The sequence below is a fragment of the Thamnophis elegans genome, chromosome 8 (genome assembly GCF_009769535.1).
Source record: "Thamnophis elegans isolate rThaEle1 chromosome 8, rThaEle1.pri, whole genome shotgun sequence".
In the NCBI taxonomy this organism is placed as follows: Eukaryota; Metazoa; Chordata; class Lepidosauria; order Squamata; family Colubridae; genus Thamnophis; species Thamnophis elegans.
Genome location: NC_045548.1, coordinates 11,957,835 through 11,977,855, shown reverse-complemented (window position 1 = coordinate 11,977,855; position 20,021 = coordinate 11,957,835). Strand labels below are relative to the sequence as shown.

General features: G+C 39.9%; 1 protein-coding gene across 1 annotated transcript in view; it reads left to right on the top strand.

Annotated features, from left to right (window-relative positions):
* The first annotated feature begins 232 nt into the window (after positions 1 to 232).
* Positions 233 to 20,021, top strand: part of MBOAT1 (membrane bound O-acyltransferase domain containing 1) — a 31,677-nt gene continuing 11,888 nt past the window's right edge. Inside the window, exons 1-6 of the mRNA XM_032222437.1 lie at positions 233 to 410; positions 10,436 to 10,581; positions 11,254 to 11,331; positions 12,753 to 12,848; positions 17,937 to 17,992; positions 19,922 to 19,976. Coding sequence (XP_032078328.1) covers positions 321 to 410; positions 10,436 to 10,581; positions 11,254 to 11,331; positions 12,753 to 12,848; positions 17,937 to 17,992; positions 19,922 to 19,976 — 521 coding nt within the window. The 5' untranslated portion in view covers positions 233 to 320. The remainder of the gene's footprint in view (positions 411 to 10,435; positions 10,582 to 11,253; positions 11,332 to 12,752; positions 12,849 to 17,936; positions 17,993 to 19,921; positions 19,977 to 20,021) is intronic.

Genomic DNA, 20,021 nt, shown 5'->3' with positions numbered 1-20,021 from the left:
CATTCCTCCTTCCTGGGGCGTTTTCTCCCTCGCAAAATCTGGACGGCGGCCCAGACCTCACCCGCTTAGGAGGAGCTGGCTTCCCTTTTTGGCCCAAAGTCCCTGGGACTCTCCCCTAGCGCCGGGCCTTTAGCTGTGCGAGGAACTGGCGGGGGGGGGGAAAGCAAGGCGGGAGCCGCAGCAAGCCAATCAGAAAGGCGGCGAGAGGCGCGCGGTTGCGTTGGTGCTGGGTTGTGTGTTGTCTGTTGTGAGTCTGTTCCAGCGCTGGGTTGGGTCCAAAGGAAGCGAAGGCGGCGTTTTGCGGCCGGCCGGGATGCAGGATGACCGAAGCAGGCAGAATTCCCCGTAGAACGACGGGTTCCACTTTCTTGCACCCTATTAGCGACCTTTTCGGTATCCCCCTCGAGCAGGTGAGCGAACCGATCGCGGCTTCCCTTTGCAATGAAAGGGAGATTCTCAGGCATCCAGGTCGCGGTTGTCCCCCCCCTTCAAAGGTGGCTTTTTCCAAAAGGCAACTGGACTTTCTTGGAGGGGATTTTGTCTTTCTTTGAAAACGTTTCGCTTCTCATCCGAGAAGCTTCTTCAGTTCTCTAGAAAGAAAAATCCAAATCAAGGAAGTCCGGTTGCCTTTGGAGGGGGGGAAAAAAGGACCTTTGGGATTTGGATTCAATGGTCCAGGGCATGCGAGAGGTAAAGGCAAGGGACACTTCGTTGATCGCCGGCGCGGGGGAATAGCTGAAATGGGTGATGCGTTTTGCTCTGCCTTTTGCTAGAGAACGAGGGAAGTGGAGCTCAGTGGTTAGAGGTTTTAGGGCGAGGCAGCGTTTCTTTCCCGGCGCTTGAAAAGAGGCACCTGTGTCTGATAGGACGTTGTGATCATCGCTTTATTGAAATCGGCTGTACAAATAAAATAACATTCAAGCAACAAATCCTCATGTGTTTGCTCAAAAATAAGTCCTGAGTTCCAATCCTTATACCCGCAGGGAGAGTTTAAGATGGGCTTCCACCCGCAGAGGTGGATAGGATAGGATGGGATTTAGTTTGGGTCTAAGAACCACGAAGAGGACAGAAGGGGGAAAAGGGAAAGACATCCGAATTAAGGCAGGAAATAGTAACAGAAAAGGAGGAGGGAGGGAGGGAGGGAGGGAGGGTGTCAGCACAAGGCACTGCTGAAAATATTTTTTAAATTATTAATCACATATGCAACTTCCTTATCCACAATCTGTCTCTATTTTGCTTTGTAAAAGACGAGCAAAGTATTTTTTTTTTTAAAAAAAAGAACAATGGCAGTGCTGCAAACACATTTTTTTTCTCTCCTTTTCATGGCAAAACTATCCAGAATCAGACTAATCTGGCCACTGCTCTGAGGTGAAGGGAGGTAAAACTTATGGAGAGGAGGAACTTCATTAAAACTGTTGTTACTTTTAATAAAGTCCCTTGCCCCAGGTTTATTCCTTTAAAAATGCTTCTTTTACAGACTGAAGAAAATATGCAAATATATATATTTATAATACTTTGGCAGGTAGGAAGTTTATCAGTTCTACTTGCTTCAGAATACATGTGTATGGGACTGCACTTGACTTGATTATAAAGTGCCACTTGTAATGAAACAAATGCTTCAATTGCTTTTGTTTCACTGCAACGACAATACGCAGTGTCAAATGTGCTTTCTAAAACTCTCATTTTGATTCTGTACTTAGCTAAAGTCATGGTTTGCTATGTCACCTTGTTGAGTGCTATATGACCATCAGTGGAGGGAATTTTTGATATCCTTAGGCTCTATTCATGTTACACTATAATCCCGACATCTTGGTTAATATGATGCCTATCATTTACTTTTTATTATATGGTGAACTTTAACCAAACTTTGTGGCTTTTTGTGTCTTCAGTGTCAACCGTACTAGATAGACCACACCAGGAAATCAACTCCACCAGAAGGTTGAAACTTATTTTATTGGTATTGACTGTAATTACAGAACCTTGCAAGTCTAATTTTGTTCTGCATCTTCCTTCTCTTTGTTACAGTTAAGTGAGTTGAGGTACTGAACTACCTCCAGATGTTATCTCACTGTTGTGGAGTTACAAAATGTTTCTGCCTCCTTTGCCTGCCAACAGCTTCTTCATGCCTCCATCGCTGTCCTCTTCCTTATTGTCTACACCCAAATCAGAAATAGCCATTGTTTTTATTTTTGCCAAACTGGACTTCGTAATCAGGCTTTAGAAGGCTACGAAGTTTCATTTCTACAAAGCCAATATAGCAGGAATCTCGGTTCCACAACAAAAGCGCACCTGACTAAACCGCGGTGTCTAAAGCGCGCCGACAAAAGTGCGCCGACAGAAGCGCGCTGTAACGTAACCCTCAACCTAACCCTCAACCTAACCCTAAACCTAACCCTAAACCTAACCCTAAACCTAACTGTAAATCTTACCTTAAATGAAATCGCGCTTCGGTCGGCGCACTGTTTTCGGTGCGCTTTTGAAATCGCGGTTTTAGCGCCGAGGTGTTGTCGGCGCGCTTATGACGTTCGCGCTTTTGACGGGTCACGGGAATCTCAGGTGCAGAGAGGACACTAGGCCTCAATCCTTGCAGAAAATCCAATGCATGATGACTTTGAATAAATAAGACCGTGCTCTGATTTTATTTCATTTTTCATTTTTTGCTTAGTGGCCACTTCCTATAGTAGAACAGTTGTGACTTTGATGCTTAGTTTTCTTTTAAAAAAATACTTGTTCCAAAATACAGATATTATGGTAGGCCATAGTCTTGGCCTTGTCTTGTGACAGTTGTCAAACTTATTGTGCAACAATGTATGTGACAATTGCATTACAGCAACAGTCTGTAAAATATTGAGAAACAAGCTTTTAGTTCGGTCACAAATATTTAAGGAAATAGCTTTAACATATCCTTACAAGTTTTAATTTTTAAAATTAATATATTAAGCCTTCCCACATCTTGGATATTTTCATGAACAGATTGTCTCAGATTGTTATGCTAATTTTTCATGGATTCTTGGAATGATGCTCATTCTTGAGCTGTTAGATCAAAGTAACTCTTGTGTGTGTCAGCAGCATCGACAGTAGTCTGTTTTATGCGCTGTTCTGTTCTAACGATATGTTTTCACTTGGATCAATTGTTTTTGGCTATTTGCAACTCCTTGCAAATTTGACTCCTATGAGAGAAATTCATTTGCAGGGAGTAAACCTATTTGGAGCAGTGTATTTGCTCAAAAATAAGTCCTGAGTTCCAATCCTTATACCCGCAGGGAGAGTTTAAGATGGGCTTCCACCCGCAGAGGTGGATAGGATAGGATGGGATTTAGTTTGGGTCTAAGAACCACGAAGAGGACAGAAGGGGGAAAAGGGAAAGACATCCGAATTGTATGGACTTGTATGGACTGATAAATTTGGGAGCAGAGTGAGGTAGCTGTAGTTGTGTTTGAATTCTGTTTTAAATGTTTTTCTTAAGGCTTGTAGAGACTGATGTTAGATTTTCTTTTTATTCCGGCACCTGTTAGCTTTTTGGCTTTTTTTGCACAACAAGGAAACATGTATATTCATTCAGCAATGAGGAAGTATGTGCTGGGTTAACAGCAATCAGTTCACTGGATTGTACTGACTGATAAACCAGATAGAAGTGTAGATTGTTATAGGAGTTTAAAAAAAACCATAAACAAGGGTGAACTAGTTCAGGCAAGGCTGATTTTATTCTTATGCAGTCATAGGATCTTTTTTTATGAGTAGAATTTAATGCACATCCGCAATGTTGTTTTCAAAATAACCAGTAGTATGCTTAGCATGGAAGAGAAGTAAGAAGTAGTCAAGTAAAATTAAGATAAGAAATAAAAGGCTAGGACAGCTAACTAAATCTATTTTGTACCAATTCCACTCATTATACTTCTCTAAACCTTTTTATTGTGATATATATGGTCTTTGTGTAGACCACATCCATACACTGAATTTCAGGAATTTCAGACGTGTGTGTAGTGTCCTTTGTTCCTTTTCTGAGCCCCAGCTGTTGATAAATGTATATTTTTACATAGAATCTCATGGTAGTTAATGTATGTCTTTAATTAATTCATAGCATTTATTAAAGATAGTGAAAATTATTTTAACATTTATGTTTTAACAAGAATTTATGGATTTGCCAGAGATGGATTGACAGTTTATCAATTAACGTGTATCTGTTTTTATCAGGTTCAATTATTTCACTGTGGCAGAAATAGTCACTAAATGTTATCTTGGTAATATTATCCTCTTTTTCTTCTCTTTCTCTGATTTTTTTTTTTATTTAGAGAGAAAGATTACAGAGTTTGCTGAATCTTAATTTCCATCAGCCTTAGACAATATGGCCCATGGTGAGAAGATGGGATTTGTCATCCATGAGCAGAATGTAGAATCACATGTTCTTATTGTTTTAAGTAGAAGTCATTTCTTTGTTAAGTAGACGCTCAAAGTATTCCTTGCTTAATAATCATTTGTTAACTGAACATTGAAAGTTACGATAGTGCTAAACAAATGGCACAAATAGTCCTCGACTTACAACCACAAATGAGCCCAGCATTTCTGTTGCTAAGTAAGACAGTTGTTAAGTGGGTTTTGCTGCCTTTTTTAAAAGATCTCGCGGCACGTTTGCCAAGTGAATCACTGCAGTTGTTAAGTTAGTTGCACAGTAGTTAAATGAATTTAGTTTCCTCATTGACTTTGTTTGTCAGAAGTTCACAAAAGGTGATCACAAGACCCCAGGACACTTCAACCATCATAAATATGAAGTAGTTGCCCAGCATCCAAATTTTGATCACATGACCATGGAAATGCTGCAACGATTGTGTGAAAAACAGTCGTAAGTCACTTTATTCAGTGCCATTTATAACTTCAAACACTCACTAAACAATTGTTGTAAATCAATAACTACCTGTACTTACTTATTTAATTTATAGATCGCCCATATCATCAAGAACAATTATGGGCAGCTTATGCCTGATCCAGTTACAGGCATAAGTTGCAGTATAGTTGTTGCAGCACCCATACGGTCATGTGATCAAAATTGAAGACTTTGTCAGCCCACCTATCCTTAATGAACACAGGAGCACTTCAACTATCCCTATCTGACTTTCTCCCCCATATATCTGCGCTGTTGGCTGCCCTGTATAGCATCACTCTTTGGCCAGGGTCTTCAGCAATCTCAGCTGGCCATCACTAATCATGGACCTCTACTTCAATTCTAGTCTCTGTGCCACCAATGAAGAGTGCCACCCAGGGGTGGGTTCCTGCCAGTTCTAACCTCTTCTATAGAAGAGGTTCCACAAATCTACAGTGCCATTTACAACCGGTTCCAGCTCCCTCCCCCCGCCTGTCTGCACATCATCAAGATGAAGAGCGAGAGGAGGAATTCTGGGAGTTGAAGTCCACAAGTCTTAAAGCTGTCAAGTTTGAACATCCCTGGTTTTTTTTTTCCTAAAGGGTTGGGGGTGCAAGAGTCTTGTAACTTGACAGCTTTAAGACTTGTGTGCTTCAAATGCCAGAATTCCTGAGCCAACATTTTGTTTGCTAAGCAAGAGCGTTGTTAAGTGAGTTTCACCATATTTTACAAGTTGGCCATGCCCATCCAGTCACATGGCCGGCAAGCCACTCCCACCCGGTCACATGGCTGGCAAGCCACTCCTACCCGGTCACATGGCCAGCAAGCCACTCCCACAAAGCAGGCCACACTTACAGAAGAGGTTCTAAGAAATTTTGAAACCCACCACTGGTGCCACCTGAAGGAATGCCACAGTCAGCCACCCCGATACCACAGTGCAAAGCTCCAGCCTTTTCAAAATTGTAGTATGTCACAAATTAGATTATTACATATAATTGTATATCAAAGCATTAGTTGTATCCAGATTTAATAGCATCATATAAAGCTAGGTCCTTTTGAGAAATAAGCAATGATTTTAGAGTGTAAAGTATAAGTTGCATGACAGCATTCACAAAACAGTAGTTTACTTGAATTGTGTTAAAGCAAGGTAGGGAAAGCATGCCAAGTAACAGAATAACAAGAGTTGGAAGGAACTGTGGAGGTTTTCTAGTCCAACCCCCTGCTCAAGCAGGAGATCCAATACCATTTCAGACAAAGGGTTGTCCAATCTCTTCTTAAAAACCTCCAATGATAAGAGCACCCACAACTTCTGAGACCAAGCTGTTCCACTGATTAGGTTTAGGTTTCATTTTATTTATATGCCGCCCTATTCCCTGCGGGACTCAGGGCGGCGCACAAACCCAAGGAGGGAAAGGGAAACACAAAAACTACAAATACAAGGCATTTAAAAACAACCAACAGCCACACGATTCGAGAGGGGAAGGGAACTCATCAACCCCAGGCCTGCCGACACAGCCAGGTTTTAACGGCTTTTCGGAAGGCCTGGAGAGAGGTGAGGGTCCGAATCTCTGTGGGGAGTTCGTTCCAAAGGGCCGGAGCTGCCACAGAGAAGGCCCTCCCCCAGGTAGTGGCCAGATGACATTGGCTGGTAGACGGGACCCGGAGGAGGCCTGCCCTGTGTGATCTAATGGGTCTTTGGGAGGTAATTGTTCTCACTGTCAGGAAATGTCTCCTTAGTTTTAGGTTGATTTTTTCCCCTTGATTAGCCTTCAGATGCTTTAGAAAATAGGTTGCCACCCTCTTCTTTGTGACAGCCCCTTAGATATTGGAATATGGATGTCATCTCACTCCTAGTCCTTCCTTTTATTAGACTAAACATACTCAATTCCTGCAATCATTCTGCATATGTTTTAGCCTCCAGTCCTCTAATAATATTTGTTCTTCTTTGCACTGCTTTCAGAGTGTGCCTTCTTTATTTGTTTATGGAGCTGATTCAAAATTTTTCAGTTTATCACAGTACAAATAGTTTTACTGTGTGGGAATGGTGTGGTGAAAGAAACTGCATGAGGTTTTACCTACATATTCCAAGAAGGTTGTTTGGACCAAGTAAGCTCTTATAACTGATGGCAATTAATGACCAGTCTCCCCATAAGATAATTATCTCTAAGCACACAAGAAACCCTTCCCATATGTTTGTGCCTCAGAAGGAGATTGATCCAAAGGTCAGAAGTAGAATTTCCTTGTTTAGAACAGAATAATCAGAAATATATTAGTAATATTAAGGCACAGAGAAAAAATGGTCTATATCAAAGCTACCATTTTCTTCCACCGTCATATAGAAGACTATAAGAGTAACTGACTGTCATGTGAAAGAATCTTCACATCTATGCTTAATTTGAAAGAGGTTAATTGAAATACTTTCCCTTTTCATGTTGTGCTGACTTATGGATTTCATCATTGTCTTCTCCTGGCAGGTAATTACTACTTTATCAGCTTCACAGTGGGTGGTCTACGAAGAGGAGATGTTCCAAGGTTCAATTTGGAATCTCAGGAGCTTTGTAGGGTATTTAAAGTAGAACTTACTGATAAAATCAGCGATGTAGTACAAAACACAGACCATATATCCAAGATAAAATAATGCTCCCCATTATTATTATTATTATACAATTGTATCATAGCGGCCAGTTGTTTCGCCGGATTTGGCATTGATTACTAGTCGGGACCCACCCAGGGGCCTAGGACGTCGTAACATATTTTCGTAATATGCGTGCGGATCCAGGCAGTGCGGCTTTTTGCATTTGACTGGTGGTGATTTTGTCAATTTTTAACTGTTTTAAATGTAATTCCAATGCTTTTGGAATAGCACCCAGTGTGCCGATTACCACTGGAATTACCACTGCTGGTTTGTGTGCCATAATAGTTGAATTTCGATTTTTAAGTCCTGGTATTTTGCGATTTTTTCATGTTTCTTCTCGGCGACCCTGCTGTCCCCTGGTATTGCAATGTCTATGATTGTAACCTTATTTTTCTCAACCAGTGTGATGTCTGGTATATTATGCGCCAGTATTTTGTCCGTTTGTATACGAAAATCCCGTAAGATCTTGACCATCTGATTTTCCGTGACTTTTTCAGGTTTATGTTCCCACCAGTTTTTTGTTGTTTTAATATTATAATTTTTGCACAAATTCCAGTGGATCATTTGTGCTACTGAATTGTGCCGCAATTTATAATCAGTCTGCGCAATTTTTTTACAGTAGCTAAGTATGTGATCAACAGTTTCATCAACTTCTTTGCAAAGTCTGCATTTGGCATCATCAGAGGATTTTTTGATTTTGGCCTTAATGGTATTTGTGTGGATAGCTTGTTCTTGCGCAGCCAGGATTAGTGACGCTGTTTCTTTCTTTAATGTACCTGTTGTTAACCGTAACCAAGTTTGTTCACTATCCACTTTATCTTTTATTTTTTCCAGAAATTGGCCATGCAATGCTTTGTTCTGCCAACTCTCCATTCTTGATTTTATCACATATTTCTATATTCTTGTTTCGTCTGTCGGGCCTTCAGTAGATTTTTGTTCTTTACTTCGATTAATAGATGTTCTTGACTTTCTTTTAAATAATCAGCCACTTATTGTTATTATTATTATTATACAATTGTATCACAGCGGCCAGTTGTTTCGCCGGATTTGGCATTGGTTACTAGTCGGGCCCCACCCAGGGGCCTAGGACGTCGTAACGTATTTTCCTAATATGCATGCAGATCCAAGCAGTGTGGCTTTTTGCATTTGACTGATGGTGATTTTGTCAATTTTTAACTGTTTTAAATGTAATTCCAGTGCTTTTGGAATAGTACCCAGTGTGCCGATTACCACTGGAATTACCACTGCTGGTTTGTGCCATAGTCGTTGAATTTCGATTTTTAAGTTCTGGTATTTTGCGATTTTTTCATGTTCCTTCTCTGCGACCCTGCGATTATCACCTGGTATTGCGATGTCTATGATTGTGACCTTATTTTTCTCAACCAGTGTGATGTCTGGTGTATTATGCGCCACTATTTTGTCGGTTTGTATACGGAAATCCCACAAGATCTTGACCATCTGATTTTTGGTGACAACAACATGAAACTCAACTGGACATTCAAAAATGCATCACAAATACCATTGACAGTTGTTGTTGTTATTATTATGTGGTTAATCTTTGGTGAGATTCACAGCCTTTGGGGCTGGTTGGTAGCTCAACAGCTCGAGTCCTAATCAAGGACCTAGGAACTGTTAAGGTAGCGTCGGAGGGTATAAGCTGTTCCAAGTAGGGTGGTTTTTTGTAGAATCAGAATGTTCAAGTCTGATAAATGTAAAATTTCCAAATAGTAAGGTAGCCCTTTAGGTATTGCTCCAAGGGCTCCAATTACAATCGGGATAACAAACAATTTCTTTTTCCACAGTCATTCAACTTCAATTTGCAAGTCCCAGTACTTATTAATTTTCTGTTTCTTTGTATGTGCACTGACCTTCTGCATCCAAGACCAATTTCTTGTGGGTTTAATCAAACTTGGCCAAATAAAATATTCAATTGCAATTTAATTCAAATAAGATATGAATTAATATTAATATATGTTTTAGTATTTTTGTGAGAAGACTATGATTTTCTATTTCAGAATAACCAACATTCTACAAAATAATTTATTCTTCGGGTTGTTTTGCCTTCAGCAGGCAATTGCTTGCCATTTTCTAAAATAAGGCTCTGTTACTTTATGTGCATCATAGCTAAAAATTCTGATTTCAGCACAGTTTTGTGCTAGATATGGTTTGAAATGCCTATCCCATTAAAACTGAGCCACCTAAAGTATATGTAGACTTCTGAATTCTCGGAAATTTTCATTAAGCAAGATATTGCAGAAACGGCAAGAGGAAGAAATAATGAAGTAAGAAAAAAAGTCATAATGCCTTTCTCATTTTGTCAGGGAAGAGTTCTGGAGAACAGAAAAGCTTGTGTCGTGTGTTTGTTGGTGATGCCTATTTTAGCACATGAAAACCTCATGGGGAATTGCCCAAGTGGAATATGTATGTTTGTATTCCAGTCTTTAATTCTGCAAATTTGATTCTGTAATAGCAAGCCGCGGGGTGCGTCTATTAATTTACTTTGAGTAAATCTTTGGAATTAATTTGGCTAATTTTCTTGCTTGACTTTGAATTCAAAGAAATGTTTTTAGAGAGCAACTTTCCTTCCTCCTTAAAAAGCTTGCAAACTCCACTGAACTTAGGGGATCTATGTCTAAATAAACATATGTAGAACGGCCCTGTGAATCTGGATTTAACCTAAACGTCTGGATTTTTAAAACCAAGCTGGATTGAAGGCAGAGACTTATTTTGCTTAAAGTAAACATCAAAGGCAATTTACTCATTTGCAGGATTGCCAAGCTTTATGTATATGTAAACATAGTGCTTCCTTTCTCCCATTTCTTTAAAGGAGAATGATAATAATGATGAGAAATTTCCTACAACGTCTCCAGGGTTTTATGTCAGGTTTTTTTTTTCTTGCTAATGATTATGAGTGATTCCAGTCTATTTTCATATTCCTTTAGGTCAATTTCGTTGCTTGTCAGCTTTGTGCACTCTTGGCTGCATTTTGGTTTCGCTTGTACTTAAAGCCTAGTCAAGCCAACTCCGGTGTTCGTCATGCATTTGCCACAATTTTGGGAATATATTTTGCCCTCTTCTGCTTCGGTTGGTGAGTCATTCCTGCCTAACTTTCTCTTCACTGTGACTATGAATTGAGTAGCTTGGGTATGCTGGGAATTGTAAAACCTTCCGTTGGGCAACCGTAACATTATGAAAACAAAACGTCAAAGCTCTTTTATCAGCAGGTACATTTTCCAAGAAAGAAGCATGTATTCAGTCTGTGATTTAAGAGGAAGAGAGCAAGAGCGAAGGAGTTTTTCTTCACAAAAAAAAAGTGAACACTGATTCAGACTGGATTCTTTCTTTCTACACAACTTTTAGTTAATTTTAGGGTGGTGTGTGGCTCAGCGGTTAGGATGCTGGGTTTCTTGGCTGGAAAGATGGCAGCCGAGGTTTGAGACCCGAGTACCACATGAGTACCACTTGCGTTCCTGCCCATCTAGCAGTTGAAAGCATGCAAATGTGAGTAGATAGGTATCACTTCGGTGAGAAGGTAGAAGTGCTCCATGATGTCATGCTGGCCACATGACCATGTAAATATCTTCAGACAGTGCTGGCTGAATGGTCTTGAACCAGAGATGAGCACCACCCCCAGACCCTACAATGAGTAAAAAATCCGCAGGGACACCTTCACTTTTAGTGAATTCAGAAAAGTATTGTTGTCTGTTAGCTATTACTGACTTTTGGAAAATGGAATTTCTTCTTCTTCTTCTCTTCCAAGGTACTCCATCCATATTTTTACTTTAGTGATGATAAGTTATTTCATCGTGAACATGGCCAGTATTTCCAACATTCATAGGTAAGTTTGTAAGTCTATCGTAAGTGTTAAAAACGGAAATATTTTTAAAGGTTGATGTTCCTTTATGTTCCTTTACTGATCTAATTAATGGTTGCTCATGATCTTGTGTTCTCGTCTTGTGGTACTTCTTATTTCAGCCACTTTAAGGCATTGTGGAGTACTGATTAAATCCACTTATTACAAAGAGCAAGAAAGATTACCCGATGGAGATGTACAAAATCCAATGCCAGAGTGATGGGTTGAAATGCTGCATATTTTTACTTATTTATTAAATATACCTGTGTCACACATCTCCCCTATAAGGTGATTGTTTTAAGTCTACAACAAGCAGAAAATACTCTGAAATGGCTCAGACTGACACCTTCCTAATTCACGGAAGTGTAAGAAGGAGGAGGTATAACACAATCACGTTCATAAGATTGATAGCAGCCCCATCAAATAGACCAAATCAAGGCGTCAATTCCACAGGATGGCTAAAACTATTTTTTATTGAGACTGGTTATATTTTAGCTATAGTTTATAAACCCACAGATCAGTGGTGGGATTAAAAAAATTTTACTACCAGTTCTGTGGGCTTGGCTTGGTGGGTGTGGTGGCTTGGTGAGTGTGCCAGGGGAAGGTTACTGCAAAATCCCCATTTCCTCCCGATCAGCTTGGATTCGGGAGGCAGAGAATGGATGGGGCGGGGCCAGTCAGAGGTGGTATTTATCGGTTCTCTGAACTACTCAAAATTTCCACTAGTGGTTCTCCAGAGCTGGTCAGAACCCGTGGCACGACAAAACCGCGCTCGACTAAAGCGCGCTCAACGAAACCGCGTTGCTGATGTCATCAACAGGGCGACAACAGCGAGCGCGGAGAAAGAAGGGCGCTTTAAATAGCGCTTTGAAAGCAAGCCGATTCAAGTTAAGGTAAGGGTTAGGTTTAGGGTTAGGTTAAGGGTGAGGGTTAGGTTAAGGGTTAGGTTTAGGGTTAGGTTAAGGGTTAGGATTAGGTTTAGGGTTAGGTTAAGGGTTAGGTTTAGGGTTAGGTTTAGGGTTAGGTTAAGGGTTAGGTTTAGGGTTAGGTTTAGGATTAGGTTTAGGGGGGTTAGGTTTAGGTTTAGGGGTTAATTTTAGGTTTAGCGTTTACAGTGTGCTTTTTTCTCCGCGCTGTTGTCGTGCTGTGATGACGTCAGCTACGCGGTTTCGTCGAGCGCCCTTTAGTCGAACGCGGTTTTGTGGTGGAACCGTCAGAACCACCTCTGCCACAGATTATAAGAAAGCCATAAAATTTGCTGTTGAAACTTTTTGATAATATATATACAAGCAAACCTAAGCAAAATAAATAGCTGTATTGGGAACCAGGTTCTACTGTACTTGCTGTACTTTTGATTACAGTGTTTTGGCTAAATTGTTTCATACTATCAATGCATATGATTCTAGGTATTCTTTTTTGGTAGCTATGGGATACCTCACACTGTGCCACATTAGCCGAATATATATATTCCAGTATGGTATTCTCACTACAGATTTCTCAGGGTAAGTAGTACTAATACATATTTTTATACTATAATAAATAGAAATGAGAGGAATTCAGTATCATATGATTTATTTTAATTAATAACATGTCAAAATGTACATGTAGATGATGGAACTAGATGAATTTTAGACTGTTGGTGAGGGAAATAATCTTCCAGTCTTTTAGTAAGTATTTACATTTCAAATGAATCAAGCCTGTTGATAGGGCCAAAAGCGAGAAGATGAATATTGGAACTATATGTTTCAATAGCCATAGCAGTAGCACTTAGACTTATATACCACTTCACAGTGCTTTACAGCCTCTCTAAGTGGTTTAGAGAGTCAGCATATTGCCCCCAACAATCTGGATCCTGATTTTACCAACCTCGGAAGAATGGAAGGCTGAGTCAACCTTGAGCCTGGTGAGATTCGAACTGACAAATTGCAGTCAGGAGAAGTAGCCTGCAGTACTGCTAACCACTGCCACAGTTTCAAAATTAGAAATGTACTTTATATAACGTGTCTCGTGGGAATAAATATTGTGCTTTTTTATTCTTGTTCTTTTGCTGCAACTCTTTTCTTGGAAGTGTATTGAGTCCATTTTTAAGTCTATGCAATTTAATTGGCTTACCTGACATAGGTAGAATTAGTAACCTATTGAAAATAATCTTTGAAACATTGCAGGATTACTAATATACAGTAACTAACCATGGCCAGTCTGAATGTATTCAAACATCTTAATTAAAATACATTTTCATACCTGCTGCCCATTTTCTTTTTGTATTTTTTTTAGGATTGTATACATTTATAAATATAAGTTTTTTAATGTCTTATTTTTTAAATAAGAAGATGATCTTGGTTTCTTTTCCCCCAGTTCTAGCAATTCAGACAAAAGAGAAGAGGTTTCACAAGAGCTCTTTGTTTAGATATTTGACCAGTTGGAGCACTTCATCTTTTCCATTGTTCCAGACATACAAAAGCATGCTTAATCAGAAAAATCCTACAACTTTAATGGTTGTACAGTAAAAATGGCATTTCAGTATGCATCTTCATCAGACCTACCAAAAGGATTCCTGGCCCTTTCTTGTTTTGAATCTAGCCATTCCTGTGGCTTCAGTTGCAAATTTATGGTAAACATACTTATCAAGGGTTGTGGGAAATAGACTCTGTACAATGAGCCTAGTACATTGCAGATAGGAGTTTTAGAAATGTTGTTGCCAGCAATGGGAACATTTCCTTTAGATATTCTGGGTCACAAATTTAGAGGATCGGTGGAAGGACGAGACAGGAGCCAAGACTGAAGAACGCAGAAGAGTTTATTAACAGGTCAGAACTATTTACAGGCGATTCAGCACCTTCCCTGCTTGACAGCTATTTATATAGAGCTGTCAAGCAGGGAAAGCCAATAAGCGTGCCCCTAGCTGCCCACGCTTAGCCAAGCCGCGCCTTAGCCAATCAGGGCGCGGCTTGGCTTGTTGCTAGCCTCTAGGTCGTAAGTCGAGGACTTTCTGAGTCCTCAACAACAAAGCCTTTAATTCCATAGCAGCATAGGTGGATACATTTCAAGAATGTTGGGTTGGGAAAGTGTCCCTAAATCGATAGAGGTCTAAGACTAACAAATTATCCAACCAATATTGGAAATGTTAAAACAAAAATTATTTTGCCGCATGTGGTAATTACACAAAGAAATCTCAAAAGTATTGGAAGGAAAGGCATCAAAGCTTTTGTAAATGAATAAAGACAAAATTTGAACGGAAACTAAATTATTTCAGTTGGAATAATTCCATGGCTATGGACGGCTTAAGGCTGCCCTTACCGAAGGTGCTAGCAACCCTGGGGCTAAAGTTGATGCCCGGGGGCAATAGTAGTCACTGAGACCGCTAAAAGCCTTATGCCTCTACTTCAGTCCCAGTGCCACCACCAATGAGTGCTGCTACACAGGGTCCTAAACGGGCAAAGATGAAGTACAGAAGAGCGGGTTGGGGGACTGGAAGTGCCCCAGCAGTCATAAATGCAACTGGACTGTAAAGCACCGAAACATTGATCAAGTGACTGCGGGTAGCGCTTCAGGGATCAATATTTGCCATTTGTTCAGCACCGCTATAACTTCAGTCACTGAATGAATGGTTGGCATTCAAAGCCTGCCTGCATTCTCACCCAAGCTTCACCTGGAAATTACCATATTTTTCGGAGTACAAGGCGCACCTCCCCCCGCAAAAAAAAGTGCATGGAAATGTTGGTGTGTTTTATACACTGAATACAGCTATTTTTGGCCTTCCAAAGCTGTTGCGTCCGGCCCGACGCAGCCGACAGCCGCAGCCCATGCCCAGAGAAGATCTGATTGGCTCTGGCGCGGCTGGCGGGAGAAAAGCCGCCGTCTGATTGGCTCCCCGCCTGACAGCTGTCAGTATAAATAGCTGTTTGGCGGGCGCTGTTCTCGCCCGTGCGTTCGGAATGTTCTGCTGTTCAAAATAAAGACAGGTTGTTGAATTGTTCCCTCAGTGTCTGCCTACTTAAAAAAAGCCCCGTCCCCACATCCCATTTTTGTGAAAAACGGGCCATTTTTCACAAAAACAGAAGCTTTTTTGCCTTGCCCCAGCCCTGCTGAAGACTGCAGAATGCTGCTGGGGTCTGAGGGAAGGCAAAAACTTTTTTTTTTCTTACTTACCTCTTCAAAATCCTGATTCGTCTTATACACTGGTGCGTCTTATAGTCCGAAAAATACGGTATGTGTACAAGTAGTCCTCAGGTTACAAAGGCAATTGGGACAAAGGATTTTCACTGTTAAGTGATGGGGTCATAAACTGCAACCACATGTGACCACATGACCAAATAAGTGCCATTCCAGTTGCTATGATAACCCCAGGACTGTGCAGGTTGTTAAGTGAGGATCTTGCATGACTGCAATGTAGAAAAAGGTCGGAGGCCCAGGCAGGCCACAAGGAGTGAGGTATGGTCTGCAGAGTGAGTGCCATGGCATGGAGTGAGGGGCTTGCTCTGGTGCAAAGCCTGAGGCAGCATTCCCTGGCGGTGCTACCCTTCAGTAATTTCAGCCCATTGCCATTGTCCCAGGGCGCCTACTTCAGGGCTAGCGCTGGCTGAAGTGCCACCTCAAGCATTGGCCAGCATCATATCTCCTAACCATATCAGCCAGCCCCACAAGGCCTTGAATACTTGATACTAGTGTGATTAACGCACGAAGAATTTGTCTCTGGTACAAAAGCATTCAATAGAATTAACAGAATTATTCGGCATTTATTATTCTGCTACTAATTTTTGAAACTCACTGCTTCTAGTAGTCGAAAAAGTACAGGGAATGATAAGTGATCACCCTACTCACAGTGTTACGTGCTGTTAGGGTGGCTTCTCGTTTAACACGTGTAATAGTTTCTTCTTCACAAAACATTGTTCTCACAGGTGAGAAATTAAAGCTAGAAATCACTGACATAGAGAATTGGACGTCTAAATTAAGCTAATATCTTGGCAGTCATTCAAATTCTGTTGTGTAGCTGAAAGTGCACAGATTAAGTTGATTACAATGTTTCTCTGCAAAGCAAGCCACAGTGCTTGTTAATTATATACCATACTCATGCACATTTGGGAAGATACAATGTCATTTGAACTATGTGTACCTGGAGATCAACTTGTAATGAATTTGCTACAAAATTGGCTGGATTTGTAAGCTGTGTGTTTAAACACCCAAGTAATTGATCGAGAGGATGTGCTGACAAGGGAATGTAATCAACCTATTGCTGAACAGCTGTTTTAAATACATAGCCTTGTAGTTTTGCCAACACTGTGCAATGTTACCATTCAGAACAAATTTCCTAAAGCAAAAAAGAGCATGTGTTAAAATTTAAGCCTTTAATAGCAATAGCAATAGCAGTTAGACTTATATACCGCTTCATAGGGCTTTCAACCCTCTCTAAGCAGTTTACAGAGTCAGCATATTGTCCCCAACAACAATCCGGATCCTCATTTTACCCACCTCGGAAGGACAGAAGGCTGAGTCAACCCTGAGCCGGTGAGATTTGAACAGCCGAACTGCAGAACTGCAGTCAGCTGAATTAGCCTGCAGTGCTGCATTTAACCACTGCGCCACCTTGGCTCTTCATTTAAAATTGTATAAAGTATATATTTACATTAAGTTATACATGTACACTACCAACAAAACAGCAATATATTATTTAGTCGTTTGCCCTCTATGCCATGTAGCAAATACACACATTATATGCAGCTTGTAACTTCTAAGCAGTCTTCAGGGTAGCGTTGTAAGATTCCCATTTCAGTAGGTGAATCCTGATGTATAAAGGCCTCTTTCTCCCATTGAACTATCGCTGCAGTCGTAAGCATGTTTGTATGGCAGGAAAGTCTTTGTGCACAAAATGATAGATTCCTAATAAGTATTGCCGTTTGTGGAATTTCAAACCCATATCAAATATCAGTTCTGAACAGGGAAGACACAAGTTTCACTTTTTCAGACACATATGAAGCCTAGTATGTGATATTTCCTAACTTAGATGATTGTCATGATACAAATAATTCTATATAGCTGAGCTCACACAAGCCAAAGTTGAGCTGGCTCGATTTTGCTTTATTACACTGGGTGAATCCATCTCTTTTAGTTTGTTAACTATGATTTATGATGGTTATATGAATGCGAGTCATTGTGGTTTAGTCAATAATCCAGGCTTAAGCAAATTACATCTTCCTGTGCTGTGTGAACACAGTGTGTATATATCAGTGATGGGTTTCAAAAAATTTTGGAACCTCTTCTGTAGGTGTGGCCTGCTTTCCGGGTCCACTGGTGGAACCTCTTCTAACCAGTTTGGTAGATTTGACAAACCGGTTCTACTGAATAGGTGCGAACTGGTAGGAACCCACCTCTGGTATATATATTGGTGGCCACAGGGAGATATCCTGAGCATTTCTGGATACTCAGAGTATAATTCTTGTAATCCATTGTCTTTGCCATGTTATCTGTGTCTGATGGGAATTGGTGTAAAAATATTTTATCTGTGGTTTGTTTAAATCATAAGAATGCATTAAGGTGAAAAATGTGAACACATCGGAGCATGCAAAATGCTATTTTTCTGCATTTTATTACAGCCCGTTGATGATTGTAACACAAAAGATCTCAACTCTTGCATTCCAGGTTCACGATGGTAAGGAAGATGATTTTCCCATTTGCCATCTTGTGTGTTAAATTCTCTAAATAGGCATTGGCAGCCTTTGGGGAAAAATTAGTCAGTATGTGTTTTCTCTGCCAAGATCTTGAAGTCATCTTGTTACAATTAAGGTTTGGTAATAATAATTTTAAAAACCCTGAAGTTTTGCTTATTTAACCCTTATTTGTTCTGTTTTTTATAAATGGAACTGAAAGCATTACAAATAATCTATATAAATCATAAGAAGGTTGTCAGAAATTGCATCCTTAATTGTTTTGATGGACTGAGTCATATTTGTGGAAGGATTTTTTTAAAAATGAAAAAGGTATGGTAGCTAATGACTCACCAGGATTCAGGAGTTCCAGCTCTTAGTCAAACCTCAACCATGGAAACTATATGAAAGACTTTGATGCACCCTATATAACTCCTTGAAGGAAAAGATATAATTGTCAAACCAAAAAAAAACAACAACGATTCCTTAACCAATTAAATGATTTTGTTAGTTATGGAAGAGTTTAAAAGCTGCATAGACCCTTTCTACACAAATAGTTATCAATTTCATTTCCCCCTTGACAGCATAAGTATAAATATTTATTTTAGAACAAACATTTGTAGGTTTAACATTCTCTTAACAGTATTTTGAAACATTGTGTTCTGCCTTACCTGTATTACAAGGAAAGAGACTGGAATAAATGAGAACATTTAGATAGCCATAGCAATACCGCTTCACGGTGCTTCACAGACCTCTCTAAGCGGTTTACAGAGTCAGCATATTGCCCCCAACCATGTGAGTCCTCATTTTACCCACCTTGGAAGGATGGAAGGCTGAGTCAACCTTGAGCCTGGTGAGATTCGACCTGCCAAATTGCAGGCAGACAGTGATCAGCAGAAGTAACCTGCAATACTGCATTCTAACACTGTGCCACCACGGCTCATCCTGAAATTCTTAGGGGGGGGAGGGGGGAGGATTTAAATCATTTTTTCTCTTCAGTGTCATGTCAGTGATATACAGTGTGAACTTTTGGCCCATCCAAAATTACTTAATCTAACTAGGTTGAGTCTAACTTTTTTTTTTTTTTTAAAGATTAAAAATTAAATTTTCCCTCAAATCAAGACTGGCTCCTGAGAGACCACATTATCACATTGGTATAGCTTTCTTGATAATTGTATGGAACGGTCCTGGATTTCTCAACTTCCTGATTTCCTGATAAACTTTAGTTTTTTGCTTAACGTTTTTTTTGGAAAAAAGCCAATTCTAACATCTGAATGCCTGAGGACCAGACAGTGTAGGTCCAAATAAGAATCAAACATTCTGTTTACATCTATCCCATGCTCCTATTTTTGCTCAGAAATCCATTCACTGAGACTTTCTTTTAATGCGTTCATATAAAACTGTGGAGTTAATCTCATTTCATTTTATAGGGACAATAAAATTGCTTTTTATTCTTTTATTACACTAATTTGTACTACGACCTACCTTTATTGTTGGTAAGTTTCTAGCTACCATTCACCTATTTATTCTTTTAAACAAAGATCCCTGGCAGTGCCCAGCACCTTTGGCAGAAAAACACACATTCTACTAAGAGCTGTATTTCTTTACCTATTTAGAGTCTGATAAGAAGATTATTGGCATAACTGGAGTCCCTTGCTGACTACAGTTCCTAATCAGACGAACTATGAAAGTTCACTTAATATAAGTTTATAATAAATTATGTATCAAGCATTTCTTTATCCATAAGCCAACATAATTTCTAGGAATTGTCTAAAGTAGTTTCAAAAGCCCAGATCCCCTTTCTGAAGCCCTCAGAAAATAAATGTTAGATGCCGCATCTATTGATGAATGAATTTTGATTAGAATTGATTTTTATTGTCTATCGTTGACTCTCTTTTGCAAAGTTTGATTTAATTATTATGTCTTTTTGATAGGAATAGGTAAAAAAGCTGAAGATCTAACTTCTGAACAGAAGCAGCTTGCTATAAAGTAAGAAAATACAGTGGCACTTAAATGATTTTTAAAAAATCTAAT